Source organism: Schistocerca piceifrons, chromosome 5 (assembly GCF_021461385.2).
Source record: "Schistocerca piceifrons isolate TAMUIC-IGC-003096 chromosome 5, iqSchPice1.1, whole genome shotgun sequence".
NCBI lineage: Eukaryota > Metazoa > Arthropoda > Insecta > Orthoptera > Acrididae > Schistocerca > Schistocerca piceifrons.
The window spans coordinates 26590400-26609149 of NC_060142.1; the positions used below are offsets into that span (position 1 = coordinate 26590400).

Below are 18750 nucleotides of genomic sequence, written 5' to 3' on the forward strand. Positions count from 1 at the left end.
AACAGTAATTGCCACCTTCAAATCCTTAACACACGGGTATAGCACACTGTTGATCTATGTGCCTGAAGGTTCTACTTAGTAAAATGCTCGGTGTCAGCAGCTGTCGGTTTCGTCCACATTACGTAGTCCGGACCGGCGGCGGCGGCGGCGGCGGCGGGGGCGGTGCCGAGGTACGAGCGCCGTCCAGCCTTATCGGCGCTTTCGCCCGCGGCGACAAGGACGCCGGCCGATAGCCGGCGGCCGCTCTGCGTACGTGCATATATAGAGGGGGCGGCGGGCGGCGGCCCACGACGCCATGGCCGCGCGACGCCGCCCCTGCGCCGGACCGCTGCTGCCGCTGCCGCTGCTGCTGCTGCTCCTGCTGGGCGCCGCCGCCGGCCAGGAGGTGCCGCCCTCGTGCGACAGGTAGGGAGGGCCGCGCACACCTGGCGTGCAGCCAGTTTCTTAGTACACTACAGACCAGTTATCGAGAAAACTTGACAAAAAAAACGACGACTCCGAAGAATTGCGACATCAGTTGTGTACAAAGAAATCGAGAATATCGAGAGATAACCCAGCAGCAGAGTGCCCAAGGCGTAACTCACAAGTGCCGAGTCTTCTCACGTAGCAATATTTTTAAAAACTTTTATTTGAGTCCAGTAATTAATAGGAATTCGGGAGGGAAGATCTGGGATCAGGTTAGCCTAATGGAAGGCCTGCGATCTCCATATAACTGCTTCAGCTTTCATCAGCTTTAATTCATAACTTGCCTTTATTAAGTCAAACAAGTTTTAAAAACGATCGACAGCAAAATTGGCGAAACAGCCTTTACAAAAATGACTTTTAAACACCTGCCACGAATTACGAGCCACCAGCCATTAAGTATACAGCAAAAGTACAGTGTTTCAAAAACAACTAACAACGATTAGCAAGTTCCACTGAGCAACTTTTCTTTAATACTAAAGGATATTAAAACAACTTAACAGTCACAGAATAGGCAGCTACATTTAACCAAAGTTCATTGATCAGATTTTAAGGAAACTATTTTTAAATAGCTGCTATTAATTATCAGCACATATCCCATCTGGTTGCGGGGGCAGAGGGGGACAGAAGGGAAGGGCGACAGGTAAGGACATACACGAGAGTTACTAAAGTGGGGCCGGATGGCCGACGGTCTCCTCTCCTTGAGCCTGCAAGAAGCCGGACGCCTTCCCTAGCAGCGAACCCGTCAAGTCGCTGGTGCGTTTTACAAAATATCACACCCACTCGCGGAAGCCGTTTCAAGGAACGGGCGATAACCGACAATCAGAACCAAGCTTGGAGCCTTCAGAGGAGGTGATTCGATCTCTCGCGCACGATGCAGAACTCCAAACCTGTAGCGCCGAGAACCGACTCGCTGCAGACAGCGCACGCTCACTCGCTCCCCTTCCGGACTTTTGTCCCTACCGATGGCGCTACCGGCGCACCTCCCGAGTTATCCAGAGAAATACCGTCAACGAAGGCCGAGCCCACGGGGCTCAGTCCCTCCCACTGAAACTCGAACACACCGCACCGGAGTCCGGCACCGGGGGCAGAAGCTAAAGATGGGGCTAGCTACCCTCCTTAACCTAACAACCATGTACGCTGGAGATCTTCCTGTTCAATTCATTACGGACCAAGAGATTAACTGGAATCAGGAATCTTAATATTTTACAAGAGCCTATAATACGGCGAATCACTTCACTAGCGGACTCGGCAGGTGATGGTTGAAGTAATCAATGTAGCAAATATGTGCTAATGCCAATATTGCTGGCCCCTGTTTTGAACACAGCCGAAGTAGATTTTTCCTGCACGTCGGTCAGGGGCCTGAAGATGACGAAGTAAAACGCTGAAACTGGTTGCCAAATAAAATAAGTTTGAAAATTGACGGTTGAGGGTTATTTAATTTGACATTCTCTATCGAACAGCCGAGTAGAGCAACCATTTCTAAAATGATCGACATACAGAGACAGGATAGAAAAGTTCCAGCGTTTATGGAACTTAGCTTGAAATACTATCAACGCACGCCTCAAATTTCTATTCGTGCACTCAGGAAAGAACGGCTAGGGGCAGTAAGGAGTAGTGGTAACATCCCTAATAACATGGTCGAAACAAAATCTCCAGAATTCCCGAGATATAAATGCCAGAGCATTATCTCTTACGAGGGCGCACAGTGCTCCAAAGACGGCAAGGATTTTATAAGATGCAGTGTGGATTGGCCACTAGTTATACCGCAGCTGGGAATTAACCAGCTAGAACGGGAAAACCCGTCCACCACTACCAACTTCTAACGAACCTCCGCCATCATATGAGGAAAAGAGATTCTACATAGTCTACAAAGAGATGGTCCACGGGTCTGTTCTCAAGGGTAGGCTCGACAAGACCTTTGCATGAGTTAAAATTGGGTTTCCCTTGTTTGCACAACTGACACACCCCACTAACCGATGTATATCCTCTCACACGCAGAGGGTCAAACCACATGTTACCTAATTTTGGCCAAGGTCTTTGGAAACCTGGATGACAGCCCACCGCGAAGCTATGAAAATACCTAAATGCAGTTGGAATCAATACCTGAGGGAAGCAAATTTTGCATGTGCGGTCGCCCTCCCCTTTAGACACGCAATTTAAAAGGCTTTTTTTGTTTGTTTGGAAAATACGGGAATCTCATTCCTCTCTTCCGCTGAGATCACAAAAGAGTTCAGAAACTACAGTCAGCACAGCACTTCCCAAGGCAAGTTGGCCACTGTCTTCTGCACATTGCGGGGAGTCGTAGTCTTCATACGTGCGACTTAACGAATCGGCCACACTGTTGTCTAGACCCCTGGTACGACGAACTAAAACGAAATGAGGAGATGAGGAGTGCCCAACGAGCAACCCTACCAGTTTTTCTGGGGTGGGCCAGTATATAACTCAAATCCTGATTATCATTTTCGAGCATGTTTCCCTTGGCTCTGGGTAGAACTTAAACTTATGCAAGGCGAAGAGAGCTGCCAACACATCCCACTCACACAATGAATATTTTAATTCAGTAGCAGATAATCAGCATGATGCGCAGGCGACGGAACGCCTCTCTTCCTGATGTTCTTGGAGAAATATTGCCGCTGTCCCAAAACTGAATGCGTCGGCCTGGACAGTGAAGGGCTTACCGAAATCTGGCAAATGACGCAGGACGGTTGCTAAGGGCGGCTTTATTTGCCTCAAACGGAGCTTGATGACTCTCCCCCTCCAAAGGAAGGGCTCACCTTTTTCGTACAAGTCATTCAAGGGCGCCGTCAATTGGGTGAAATTAGGAACAAACTTCCAAAATAAATTCGCCATTCCAATAAATCTGACCACTCCCTTTTTTATATCGGGTCGGGGAGGGGGGGCGGCAGTCACGCAAGGAACATGTCCACTCCTGGTCAATGCTGACCCCATGAATCCAATGTCATTCAGCAGACGGCAAAATACAGAGCTTAAAAAGACAATTAAGAATCAGTGAATAGAGCTACAGTTAACCAAAATTCACCGATCACATTTTAAGCAAATGATTTATAAACACACGCTATTAATTATGAGTGTTGGTATCGTAAACCCCACCAGGAGAGGAGGGAGGGGTGGGGGGAAGCGAAGGCTATACAAGGAAGTTACTTAACTTGGATAGGGTGGCCGCCGTCCTTTCACTTCTTAAGCCTGCAAGAGACTGGTCTTCGCTGACGTCGAACCTCTCAAATAATCTCCAAGTTGCTGGTCTGTTTCCCAGAATGACGTGCCCACTGATGGAAACGGCTTCGCAGGACAGGCAGTAACCGACACTCAAAACCAGGCTTGGAACCTTGACAGGAGCCGATTCGTTCTGTCGTGTACCGTCCAGAGCTCCAAACCTCTCGTGCCCCCAGCCGATTCGCTCTGCACGCTGCATAGTCGCTCCCCAAAACCTTCCTGCTTCACGGCTTTTGTTCCCACTGATGGCACTATTGACATACCTCCAAAGTTGTCCAAACAAAGACTGTCAGTTAGGGGCGACACAAATTTGAAGGCTAAGCCTGCACAGCTCAGTTATTTTCTAATTGACAAGTATTTTAACCGACAATAGCTGCAAATAAGCATTCATCAAAAAAGTGTAAGATAGTGCGAGAACGTGTAAGGCTAATATACTGACGAGAAGTTTTGAAAGTAATGGGCAAAAGGTTATACCACAAAAGGACAGACAGTTCTGTATGTGGTACCTTAAGATGTACCTGCATCACTGTGTTGATTGTTTTTCCTCTGCCTTGAACAGTCCACCTACAAACAAATCACAAACCTTATGACCTAATGTTTTCCACAGTGTCGTAACTGTACCATTGAATGGACTACACTTGTCAGAATTGAGCAACGCTTAGGCATCCAAACATCCACACTATAACCCATCTATGGGAAAATGAGTATTGATGGCTTGTACTTGGAGGGATAAACCGACTTAAGGATGCAGGGTACTTCTCCGGCTCAATATTAAGTAAAAATCAACAGCTATTCCTTTCAGGCACTCTTTATAATGTATATGTTTTACAGATTTCTTTTATATCAGCACACTTTCTGGAGAAATTAGAAGTATTATGAATATTTTTGAACGTGCTTAGGGCTGTTAAGAAAAATTACAGAGAAATTGATGCATTTTTTTCCCAAAATGGTTCCTCAAATTGAGGTACCATTTAATCCAAAGTTATACATTTGAAGGAGACCAGATTTTTACCAGATATGCATGACATGATGGATGAGGTACCAGACCTATTTAATTCCACCTATTATGTGTATTACAAGGATAAAAAAATATCACATCTTACATTTTAATTTTTATAATTTTTTTCCTAATAAAAATGTTATTTTTTGTATAGTTCAGTTGATTATGTAATAAAGTTTAGGTCTACTACATAAGCATGGACTATTGCAAGTTACAGAAAAAAATTAGAGCAATGCTTTACAAACTTTAGGAAATATTTGTACCTGAATTCTGGAAAATACAACTTGCAGAAAATTGCGAATGAAGATATGAGTCCAATGAAACACATTCCTGAAGCTTAGTCTTCGTCCTCCAGCATTTCTTCATCTTCAAGCTTTCTCTTGGCATTATTTTTAGCACTTCTTGCTTCTTGGTAACTTGAAGAGCGAATCTTTCAGCTTCACGCTCCCATTCTTCCATATGAGAGCCAGATTTTACGCCTAAATTTCTCAGGACTTCCAGCCTTCCTATCACTCAATCGCTGAAACATTATCACTACATCTAGTACACCAACTTTTAATGTATTTAGTTCAAATGGTTCAAATGGCTCTGAGCACTATGGGACTTAACTGCTGAGGTCATCAGTCCCTTAGAACTTAGAACTACTTGAACCTAACTAACCTAAGGACATCACACACATCCATGCCCCAGCCAGGATTCGAACCTGCCACCGTAGCGGTCGTGCGGTTCCAGACTGTATTTAGTCCAACAAAAACATTCTTGGGTGATCTTTCGCATGTGCAATGGTTGAAACTTTCATTTGTATTCTGAGTGCCCCCATGAAGACATTTACTAAGCAAAACAGGGTCACTCAGATCTCTAAAAATAGGTTTTATTTCATTCATAACAGGCTTAGGAGGAGAATGCTTATGATGGTATATTTGACCACATTATTTTGCTTTTTTGTAACCACACCAAGAATCTGCTCCTTTAGGGCAAAGTCCATGAACAGGGTGGTCATCTGTGGACAACTTATAAAAGTACGTGGCCCATACAGCTCTTCTCATTGCTGTAACATCATTCAGAGGCGCAGTTCGTCCACTGGCCAGTCCATAATAACTCTGAAGAAGGTCTATTTCAGTTTCTGTCAATCAGCCTTGGACAGACTGAGATTTTCGTTCACATAGCAACTTTCCTTTCCACCACAAACATTGAACTCATTTATTTTATTGCAAGCTTTAGAGTCCCCATAGCCTAGGTACTTCGTATATCTAATGTTATAAACGGGAACCAACCCCTGAAACATTTTTAGAGCTCCATCACACTCCATACCTCCACTTTAACCATTATAATTCTTAGAACAGTAATATACAATACGTCCTTAGGTAAGCACTCAACATCAATAACTTTTCTATTCTCCAGAGAAGTAGCACCTACAACATCATTCAAGGAATGATGTCCTCGATGTTGCCATATCCCATCAAGTGCATCAGCAATGTCCCTGGTTCCACTAATATTTAAGGTTTCTTTTACTGTACGTTTCATAGATGCTTTAGACACAACCATCAAGGCACCTGAAAGTATTTTTATGTACTTGTTGAACCTACTGGGAGGAGGAGGAAGGTCCATGAAACCACAGAACGTTTGAGCAGCCTTTTTTCCTTTTCCTATTGCACGTATTGCAAACACTATCTTCAAATTCACATGATATGAATTATGCACGATTTTCGAAATCTTCAAGGTAGATTTTTTGCAGGATCTGCACAGAACAACTAATTTTGACGCCAAATCCTTCCTGCTACCATTCATAAGTACCCTGTATCCTTAACAGTAGTGGGGAAAAGCCTGTTGTAGCACATCTTTTTAGTGCGGGTTACATACATCAGGTGAAGCACACATTCAGGGGCAAACTTGATTGATTAACAACCTTAACCTATTTCTCTGTTACTTGATTTATGAGCCACAGAGTGTTGATTTATGACCCCCTGAGGCTAATGTCCTTCTGAGAAGCCTCCCATGGCTCCAGCTCCCCCTCTTCCTCCCCTCCTCCTCCACCCGTCTGGGAAACCCACAACCTCTTCTCCTACCCCCTAGCTGATCCAAACAGACTTTTGATATCAAATTAATTGACTAATTAATGAAATCGATCAATTTTTAATCCCTCAGCCTCTGGGACATGCCCTGGCCTTCCCCTCCACCCCATGCCCTTCTGTCCACAAATGTAAATTCGTGGGAAAAGGACTCAGTCTGTACTGGAAGGATCTCATGATACGAAATTGATGTCAATTACACAGTGAGCCATGGTGGGGTTGCTGGCATCGCATTTCGAATTCCTGGTGCCACTAGCTCGATCTGTCATGTGATGTCCTTCTGGTTTGAGGCCACTAAGATCTTTGCTCTAGATTGTCGTTGGAGATGGGGGGGGGGGGGCATTGCGGTGTGGTGAGTTGGCGATTTGTAATGGAGTGAGGAGGATGGTGTGAGAAGCTCACCCGGCGACTGAGGTGAGCACTTCTGCAAGTGTTTTGGGCACAGAGTCAGGTGAATGGTTGCTGGGCATATTTGTGGGTCGATTTGAATCCGTGGCTGAATTCTAGTGCCGTCTTTGTGTGTAGCCTGGCCAGTGAGGTGTTAATGGCTGGTGTCTGTGACCATATCGTTACTCTGCAGCTTTTGCACTGTGGATCCCGTACAATTTGCATAATTGTTGGTTCGATTGGAGGATATTAAAATAGTGTGCGTGGTCGTTGGTGCATAAATCAGTGAAGTCTGCCGGTGAATTTATACTTGCATTTCATATATGCAACATAGACTAACAAACTTAGATACACCTGAATTTGCTCTGCTACTGCTAAAAATATCCTACTCGTAATAGCTGTAATTATTAGTTCACAAATGACCTAAATACAGTTGTAAAGTTGTTCATGTGTGTCTTGAGCCACCAATAGAAATATCTGGTCTTATGCTTACTACATCCTGTATAAATAAAATAAACAACACAAGCTCCTTGTTAAAGTAACCAATCAATGAACTGCAGAGAATATGCATGGCACTACTGCAGTTGTGCTACGTACATTCCCTTAAACAGTATCCAGGAGCTGACCAGAGATGACATCCTATACATCAACTCCGAGCAGAATACTGTCCGTATAACAGCGCAGAACAGAATGCCCAGAATCCAAGTTTGCGGGCCTGGACTTTCAACCGAAAATAAAATCTACCCAGGGATGATGCTTTTGCTAAGTTCTTCCAAAACCAGGGTGAAGTGCACGTAACTTCCCTCCTTTTGCATAGGAGATGCACATTTTTGAACACAATGTTGACACTTGGCAGAAGGAGTGTCTCTGTAACTGGTTAACCTTACACACTCTATCCACAGTGATGCAGTAAAATTAGCTACAACAAATTTTTAGAGTGAACACAACAGACTCTCTGACGCTAGCGAGATGGTGCCATGGCAGGTGAACTTTTAAAGTTGCACAGAATAAACAGACCATTACACACAGTTACTGTCTGTGGGCTGTGGTGTTTCCTTAGCATACACTGACCGCAGGGGTGCACGAGCCAGTCTGGCTTTCGATACCCACAAGTGGGATCACTTACCAAGTTCTGTGAGCTGTCCCTTCCCCCAGAAGTGGGCCAGCTCGACCCAACAAGACACAGTGACTGTCTTCGTCCTGACTAAGGATGCAGTGCAGCACCCACTATGGTGGCTGTAGGGCTGGCTGCGTTTGCTGACACACTACTCCAGTGTACTCACTAGAAAATGTCAAAATAGCAGCAGAAAATGAAATATGTAAGAATAATGTGGAATTGTGAAAGCAGCATCACAGTCATTTTATACTGAAGAGACAAAGAAACTACTACACCTAATATCACATAGGGCCCCCAGAGGCATGCAGATTACATGACGTGGCATGGACTAGAGTAATGCTTGAAGTGTTGCTGGATGGAATTGACACCATTAACCCTGCAGGGCTGTCCATAAATCTGTAAGAGTACGAGGGGGCGGAGGTTTCTTCTTAACAGCACATTGCAAGGCATCCGAGATATGCTCAGTAATGTTCCTGTTTGGGGGTTTGGTGGCCAGCGGAAGCATTTAAACTCAGTATTCCTGGAGCCACTCTGTAGCAATTACAGATGTGTGGGGTGTCGCACTGTCCTTCTGGAATTGTCCAAGTCTGTCGGAATGTACAGGATGCTTATATACGTGACACATGTCAGAATCTTATTTAGATGCATCAGGGATCCCATATCACTCCAACCGCACATGCCCCACAGCATTAAAGAGCCTTCACCAGCTTGAACAGTTCCCTGCTGACGTGCAGGCTCGATGGATTCATGAGGTTGTCTCCATACCTACACACGTCCATCCGCTGGATACAATTTTAAACACTCTTCCGACCAGGCAACATGTTTCCAGTCAGCAACAGTCCAATTTCGCTGCTGACAGGGCTAGACCAGAGTATTGGGGCAAGGCCATTTCTGGCATACTCTGCATTGTTGCCAGATGTATCCAAGATGGCGGCGACGACGTCATCCAAAATGGAGGCCATGATGTCAGCTGATGATGCAAGTACCATTATCCAAGGTGGCGGCTTTTGACAGGAAAGTGCCATAATCTCTCCCCTCCAAAAGAAAAATGACACGAAGTTAAAATTCCAAGAGGATAATATATCACACCTAAGAAAATGGCAAGAAAGAGAGGGCAATTGGGCTACCTCCACTAACCTAAGTCATCCGACTGCCACCTCTTCCCAGGAACCGGGCCCAAGTTAGAATTTTGATCGTAAATGAAGGTCATTTTGGGTTTCTCTACTAAGCTAAGAAAATGGTGTGAAAGAAAGGACAATTGGACTAACCTCAGTCACTTGACTGCCACCTTCTCCTAGGGATTCATGGGAGGATTCAGCCTGCACTGGGCTGGTGGAGAGAGGAAGGAGTGTAATTTATTTTGGAACAATTTATTTAGGGATGGAGTATATTTAATTATTCAAAATGACAGTCACAATTGCATCATCTATTTTGCCACCATCCGGTTTAAACCCACGATGAGGTCATCTTCAGGGCAATTTACACCATTTGGTCGCTCACTGGAGACATCACCCTCCCTGTGCATGGTGAGTCTAGTATGTATGTATCTGATGATCAGTAGACAAGTTTTGTGGGTTTAACTGTGAGTGCATTTTAGCGATCTATGGGAAATAATTTATCACTGAAAGTCTCCTCTGCAGAAAACAATGGTGAACAGTGCTCCCAATAGACCTGTACTGCAGCTACAGCGTGATCACACCAGCAACATTAAAAAAGACACGAGCATGCGGTCTGGACCCGGAATGAGCACAATCAGAACAAATAGGTCTGCACGCTCGTCCGGTTGGGTCAGCAACTGTGTCCAGGCGAATACATATTTTGAGAGGAATTTCTGAGGCATAGAGTATGAATGGGATGTTGCTGCCTCATGATTGCAGCAGCTGTGTATGACTTGGCAGCTGACAGTTGCATCACTTCACTGGTAGCCTCCAGTGCGGTGCAGTGGACAGGGGGCTGCAGGCAGTGCTTGCACATGTCTGTTGGATGATTTTGCGAGCAGGTCTGTAGGCAATGCTATGCATTATTGGGACAGTTTATGAGTTGATTTCGTGTCCGCACATGAGTGTACTGAATTATTTAGGAGCAATGGAACAGTTTTTGTATAGCATGAGCTGTAACGTCAGTATGGGCGTCACACACACACATATCCCAAGCGGTAGAACAGCATGATCTGTGATGTTGGTATCCAAAATGCCTCAGAGGTGTCCCATTAGAATGGCAATAGAGAGAAAGTGGTCAAACAGATGTGAGGGATGATAGCGCACTCTGGTGGTGGTGCTGTGCACTAGGTCAGTTGGGCTCTGGGTCTTGTGGTGAACATGCTGAATGGCGGTAGCGGCTGAAATTGTTTAAATAAAGATTGGTGCATGATTTCGACAGTTGATGAATAGCAATCATGTTTGCAGAGTCTTTTAGTGGTTTGCATATCTGTAGGCTCTGTGATGTGACCCCAAACATGTCACAGCATATGTTTTGTATCAGCATATTAAATATACTCCATCCCTAAATAAATTATACCAAAATAAATTACACTCTTTCCTCTCCCCACCAGCCCAGTGCAGGCTGAGTCCTTCTGCCACGAATCTCTAAGAGGAGGTGGCAGTCGAGTGACTGATGTTACTCCAAGTGCCCTTTCTTCCACGCCATTTTCTTAGCTTAGCAGAGGTAGCCCAATTGACCTATCTTTCCACCAAAATTCAAACTTGGTGCCAGTTCCTAGGATAAGGTGGCAATCGGATGACTTAGGTTAATGGAGGTAGTCCAGGTGTCCTTTCTTTCACGCCAAAATTGAAACTTCCCACCAGGAGGGTGTGGCACTAGTGTCATCAACTGACGTCACGGCCGCCATCTCTGATGACGTCATGTGCTGTGCACATTAGTGGATGTTAGTACACATTAGTACATGTTAGCCCACCAATATGGGTTGTTATGGGGGCGTGGTGGTCAGTTGAGGATCGTGGTGAAGAGTAACTATTTCCTTGCAAGTCCACGTGGGCGTTGCACTCGCGAAAGTCTGACAAAATTTGAATTTCCCACCTGGGAGGGGGTGTGGCATTTTTTGAATTTCCCACTGCCGCCATCTTGGATTTGGGGTGGGAACCCTATCAGTGTGTCTATGACATCACAGGTCTAGCAGTACTTGCATCATTGCCTGACGTCATGGCCGCTATCTTGGACGACAGCGCCCTCTGGTGGTGGCACTGCATAGTATGTCAGTTTGAGTCCGGACCTCGTGACGAACACAGTTTACCAACATCTTGGATTATGTCACAGATGAGAGCACCCTCTGGCTGCAGTACTGTGTACTAAGTCAGTTGGAGTCCGGACTTCATGGTGAACACACTGGATGGTCCTACTGCATGAAATTGTTTAAATAAAGACTTATATCCAGAACTGGTCGAGTCCTTTTCGCACGAATCCTTAGAAAGAGGTGGCAGTCGGGTGACTTAGGTTAGTGGAGTTAGTCCAACTGCCCTTTCTTTCACACCATTTTCTATGGGTGTTGCATTATCCTGTTGGAATTTGAAGTTCACGTCATTTTTCTGGGGGATGGGAGCAGAGGGGGGCATGGCACTTTCCCACCAAATGCCGCCATCTTGGATATGGTACTTGCGTCATCAGCTGATGTCATTGTCACCATCTTGGATGACATCATGCGCTGTTGCTAAGTCTGCACGCCGCCGTCTTGGATGCATCTTTCAACAATGCAGAGTGTGCCAGAACTAGCCTCACCCCAATACTTTCATTGCTACCCCGGAGATACTATGTCCCATTGCTCGTGTGCCAGCTATAACACCATGTTCAAACTCACCTGATAACCTAACATTATAACAGCAGTAACCGATCTAACAACTACCCCAGACACTTGTCCTACATAGGCGTTCCCAACTGCAGTCCCATATAGGCTTTGCTGACTGCAGTGGCATTCTGCCTGTTTGCATTTCTCTGTGTTTGAATACCAGTTTCTTCGGCGCTTCAGTGTAGCTTCTCTTTCTTCTTATCAAGTCACCATCTCTCCCTGGATGTTGGCTGGCATTACAAGTACATTTGTTTTTTGTGGATCTAAAAAGTTGTAGGGAAGTGCGTCCAAACCACTCTCTCAGATTCGCTAGCCACGTTGTTCATCTTCTCGCTGCTGATTTTTCCCTAAAACTTTTCATTCCATTATCAGGCTTAGAATACTGCTTTTTCTTCTTTCACGATCTGTCGAAATATTCTAGCTTTCTGGTTTTGACTGTATTTTCACATTCGTTATCGCTATTGATTCCCCATAGGATACCTTCACTGCCAATTCCTTGTGTCCAAGATAGTTTTAACACTCGTCGATACTGCCAGATTTTGAATGCTCCAGTTCAGCAACAGAGTGAGTTCACCCCTTTGAGAGTCGCAGCTAGCTATACTCTAGCAGTCAGTACAGTGGGCCGAGCAGCACGCTCGGCAGTGGTCAGCACGACCACTGCCTCCTCGTGCAGCGCGCAGACCGGAGAACACCCGGCGCCGGGAGGGGGACGCAGCACGCTGCAGGGCCACGGCGCCCAACTTTCCACAATAGCTACAAAAACTTCAGCGAAGTACGAGGCCGGCATTTCCGACAAGCTGACAACAGTGGCCAGTTTATCTGGAAGGCGAGCGTCCTGTAGGCGGCTTGTGGACACTGTGCCAAGTACGTAGTCTGCCCTTTGACACGCCACTATCAGTGTCTAACCATTGTATCTGCAATAGTTCTGAAACCATTATGTGTTGTAGTGAACAATTTGCTTGTTGATAGGACAAGAACCAATAGTAATACCAGATTTCTACTACCAAATAGTCGTCATAAAATTGTGTTAGTACCTCAGCTGTAATTATCGTTTAAGTTATACACTTACTGCATAGCGCACCACGTATCACCCGTATTTGATACCATAGGTTCTGGAACATGTCTTCGGGGCTAACTGGTTTACTGCCTGAATACCATTCTGGTGGGTTCAAAACTCAGCCAGTCTCTGTATTATTTTCAGTTAGTGTTTCGTTCCCCTCTGGCAGTTACTTCTTAATATTATTTGATTTGCGTCAACGTCTGCATTATACTCCGCTTGTCACCTAACGGTGAATGGCGGAGGATACCTCTCGCAACACTAACTTATTCGTCCCTTCCCTATGTCTAGGTAGCGTAAAACGTAAATCGTTGTTCGCTCTTATATACATTTGGCCAGTTTAGCCTGAGAACATCGACTGGAGAGAAACCCCTTATGCAGCGTTCGTAATACGCCATAATAACAAAGCAAGTAACAACGATTAATAAGGCGCTACATCGACTAGAAAAGTATTAGCAGCCGTGTCTACGGGCGACAGGGTCAGTGCGAATGTTTCCTCGCGACAAATTTTGACAATGGCGTTCCGTTCAGTTCCGTTGACGGCCCGCGAGAATGCCACCATTTGCAGCGTCCTGTCGAACGTTGTGCCGTTTCGCTGCGACCGTTCCGTGGCGCACTGTCAGTGGACCTCCCGTCAGTGATTTGCGTTGGTACGTCAGGGTCCGAGTCCGGGCCGTTGCTTGTTCCTTTTGGATATTTCCAGTCGTTAATACAAGGGGAAGCGAAAAGGACACTTCGAATGCTACACTAACACCTTGCCTACATGCCGGTGCTGATATACCCGCATCTGAATCGTGCTGGGTTGCACATACGTTGCAGCAACGCTCTCGTTCCTTATATGTACGTCCCCCTAACAGACAACCGAAGTCTAGCCAAGTAAGTCATTTAATGGGGCTGCAATCTAATGGTTAATGACGAGACGAACACTGTTTTCTACGACTGTTCCCTTAGCATTTCATCAAGTCTCGTCCGTCACAAGGCGATCGTTTCCTACTTACTGTTGCCTCTTGCCTCTTCCGTGGACCGTGTATGCCAAAGGTTTTCCTCTCCACCGAGACAAATGAAACACGTAGACTAGGTATGACGTGGGAAAGGACGACTCGGAAGTCCCGAGGAGAGACGTTACGAATGCATCTTATATGTGAACACGTGTACTCCGGGAAACTCAAAAAGAAGAAGAAGAAGAAGATGATGATGATGATGATGATGATGATGATGAAGATGCTGATGGTGATGATGACACTGCAGTCGATATAACCGTAATGCAGGTAACGGTAGCCCAATTTGTATTTCACTAGGTTTTGTTTTCTATTGATGTGAATTTAATCGAGACGAGCAAACTGTCGTGAGCAGTAGTAGAGACAGAGGTCTGTTGGGACGCCTTGGATTTCCACTGAGAGGCGTGTTCGTAACAGTAACAGACGTCGACCGAATTATTTCCAAGACCGGACAAACAGGCATATTTGTATGTCAAGTAATGGTTTACTTCGTTTGCAAAACAGAACTGTCACTTCCACATCGGATGTCGGTGACTAGCACTAATTAATAATATTGCGCTGCGCTGAACAAACTTAAAGTGGCGAAATCTAACCAATCAAGTTTCTTTATTCGAAATTACCCAATGATCCAAAACAGCATGTTGTTCTGCAGTTCCAGCCGTAACCTTATTTGCTTAGCATTCACGGCACGTTGCTAAGCGGAAATGCGATAAATGGGCGTGAGCCGCTCTGCCACTTGATCGTCCGCTGCCCGACAGTTGTGAACTGTAGTTGCTGACTGTGCAAGTTGCAGGAGCTGCGACCGCCCACTGTAACACGTCGTATGCAACTTACGCAGTTGGATTATGCCTGTCAAACACTCACACACACATGACGAGTTTCGATCCCCACATCGTAGGTGGCACTTGTTTCAGCAGAGCGGGGAGCCACGTGTCGGGCGGACGCTGAGAGCTGGCACGTTCCAGTGCGCGAGTGCAGCGCCCGAACGAGTCATTCGTTTCACAAGTTGACGCAGGACCCAGACAATCTCGACAGAGTAGAACGGCCATTCCACCGAAGCCGTCAAGCGTGGAATGAGGGTCATGTCTAAACACCTGTCGCAAACTTATTTGAACATTTCTTGAACAAAATATAATTGTGGTACAATTGTTGTAAGTATCTCTCATAAATGAACGGGAATCTCATTCACGAAACCGATGAACGGTGTCACGAGAAACAGCAAACGTCATTTGAGCACTGTTTTGTGCCCTCTGGCTAACACACGGGAGCTACTTGACACTGCCCTGTTCGCCATCACGTATACACAGCGGGCGGCGTGCACCGCCGAAACGCAGCAAGCCACTGCAGCCGCAAAGCACAGTCCGCCCATGTTACGAGGAATGGATCACGAATGTAGACGTCAAAATACTGGGACTGTGTCAGCAACTGAGGAATGAAATGGAAGGATGGTATAGGATTATTGGTAGGGAGACCCCGTCTGCTGTTGTTTGGCTTCGTGATGCAAGTATTTCTAGTTAACACTGCATGGGTGATATGTCTGTCGACGAAGATCGAGATGAAATGAGGAGGACAACACCCACACGTAGCCCCCGAGCGAACAATATATCCGATCCGGTAGGGAATCGAACCTGGGAGCTCAGTCTCTTGAGGCAGCAACACTGACCACTAGATCACGAACTACGGTCTCGTGTCAGAAAAGAAGCCAACGAGATAGGAGTAAGTAAGCAGCTGTGGGCGAAACCTTAGTGGCTCGTGGGGACGACCACTGTGCTTGGCTAAGAGGGAGCAGGGGGCGCCCTGTAAGCGCAACAGATCAGGCGGGGCGCGCGATGAACCCAGGACAGGGCAGCGGGGCGTAACGGTGACGGCAGGAGGCGTGTAGGCCGCTGGCGACGACGGCCTTCTCACCCGGCGAAACGACGTGTCAAGATCCGGCCACACAGCCGGCACCTATTTTTCACGAGTTACACTGGCAGAAATGGCGACTGACAAGATTTAAGTTGTCACTAAGTGCAGCGCACATGGTGGCACTGGAAGATGCCCATCACGAAGGTTAGCAGCCCCAATTGGAATCCTTAACGTAGACGCAATTTTAACTTGGCAAATCGTCCGATAGATCATCTGAAGAATGGCTAACTCGGCATGACATATTTACTATGGCTATCAAGTACGATTTACTGCGGGCTGCAGAAGTGTAGTTCGGTTGTCCTTTGCAAACTTTCCCTGTAAGAAGTAAAGCTCTATGGCGTCCCATACTCCACAGATCTAGAGCTTATTTGTACCACCGCCATCTCAAAGTCTACCTGAAATTAAAAATCGTTGTAAGAACCTGTAATTCTCCCACAGTTACATAATACACTATTGGCCATTAAAATTGCTACACCAAGAAGAAATGCAGATAATAAAGGGGTATTCATTTGACTAATATATTACACTAGAACTGACATGTGATTGCATTTTCACGCAATTTGGGTGCATAGATCCTGAGAAATCAGTACCCAAAACAACCGTAATAACGGCCTTGCTACCCCTGGGCATTGAGTCAAACAGAGCTTGGATGGCGTGTACAGGTACAGCTGCCCATGCAGCTTCAACACGATACCGCACTTCAAGAGCAGTGACTGGCGTATTGTGACGAGCCAGTTGCCCGGCTACCATTGACCAGACGTTTTCAGTTGGTGAGAGATCTGGAGAATGTGCTGGCCAGGGCAGCAGTCGAACATTTTCTGTATCCAGAAAGGCGCCTACAGGACCTGCAACATGCGGTCGTGCATTATTCTACTGGAATGTAGGGTTTCGCAGGGATCGAATGAAGGGTACAGCCACGGGTCGTAACACTTCTGAAATGTAACGTCCACTGTTCAAGGTGCCGTCAGTGCAAACACGAGGTCACCGAAACGTGTAACCAATGACACCCCATACCATCACGTCGGGTGATACGCCAGTATGGCGATGACGAATACACGCATCCAATGTGCGTTCACCGCGATGTCGCCAAACACGGATGCGACGAACATGAACCTGTAAACAGAACCTGGATTCATCCGAAAAAATGACGTTTTGCCATTCGTGAACCCAGGTTCGTCGTTGAGTACACCATCGCAGGCGCTCCTATCTGTGATGCAGCGTCAAGGGCAACCGCAGCCACGGTCTCTGAGCTGATAGTCCATGCAGCTGCAAACGTCGTCGAACTGTTCGTGCAGATGGTTGTTCTCTTGCAAACGTCCCCATCTGTTGACTCAGGGATCGAGACGTGGCTGCACGATCCGTTACAGCCATGCGGATAAGATGCCTCTCATCTCGACTGCTAGTGATACGAGGCCGTTGGGATCCAGCACGGCGTTCCGTATTACCCTCCTGAGCCCACCGATTCCACATTCTGCTGACAGTCATTGGATCTCGACCAACGCGAGCAGCAATGTCGCGATACGATAAACCGCAATCGCAGTAGACTACAATCCGACCTTTATTAAAGTCGGGAACGTGACGGTACTTCTCCTCCTTACACGAGGCATCACAACAACGTTTCACCGGGCAACGCCGGTCAACTGCTGTTTGTGTATGAGAAATCGGTTGGAAACTTTCCTCATGTCAGCACGTTGTAGGTGTCGCCACCGGCGTAAACCTTGTGTGAATGCTCTGAAAAGCTAATCACTTGCATATCACAGCATCTTCTTCATGTCGGTTAAATTTCGCGTCTGTAGCGCGTCATCATCGTGGTGTAGCAATTTTAATGGCCAGTAGTGTAGTATATCCAGCTCTCACACGGTAACAAGTTGTGGGGCTGGGTAACGACCCTCGCGATCGAGCGACACCGAGATGTCTCAACACGGGCCGCAACTCGGTTTCGAGCGCCGCGTCAGCAGTCCGTGACGTATGAGTGCCCCCTGGTCTGACGCGATACGCGCCTCTCCCGGCCAGCCGCGACCCCCAGCAGCCAGCCTGCTGTACTGCACGCCGGCGCACAGCCGCCGCGGCTGCTTTCGCCTTCCTCTTTTAACGTCCAACTAGCCCTTCCCGTGCCTCTGAGGACTACTCTTCACGGTGGAATTTCTGGAACACTGTGTCTGAGTGACTGAATGAATGGTCGTACACAAGAACGTGTCCACAAGTTACCAGCTGCTAATGTATGAAAACGACATACGCACAATCAGATAAAACGAAAAAGATTATGTATCAGGAATTAAACACCTAACAAACGAAATAAAGTATATTATGTGAGCTGGTACCAACATACTTCATTAGTTCGCAGGAGCGCTCAAAGATCTAGCTGAGCGCGAGATATCTTGGTCTGTGGCGTAAAATATTCCATTTAGTCCGACGTACTCATTCACAGATGTGAAAATTACCGAACAATTGTTCAATAAGTCAGTGATGCAAAATACTAACGCGAATTCTTTACAGACGAATGGAAAAACTGGTAGAAGCCGATCTCGGGGAAGATCAGTTTGGATTCCGTAGTAATATTGGAACACGTGAGGCAATACTGACCCTACGACTTATCTTAGAAGCTCGATTAAGGAAAGGCAAACCTACGTTTCTAGCATTTGTAGACTTAGAGAAAGCTTTTGACTAGAATACTGTCTTTCGAATTCTGAAGGTGGCAGGGGTCAAATACAGTGAG

The 18750-nt window shown here is 46.4% G+C and overlaps 1 protein-coding gene across 1 annotated transcript in view; it reads left to right on the plus strand.

The window, feature by feature from the left end:
- Window positions 1-292: 292 nt before the first annotated feature.
- LOC124798129 (trehalase-like) overlaps window positions 293-18750 on the plus strand; it is a 363441-nt gene continuing 344983 nt past the window's right edge. Inside the window, exon 1 of the mRNA XM_047261387.1 lies at window positions 293-405. Within this exon, the coding sequence (XP_047117343.1) occupies window positions 296-405 (110 nt within the window). The 5' untranslated portion in view covers window positions 293-295. The remainder of the gene's footprint in view (window positions 406-18750) is intronic.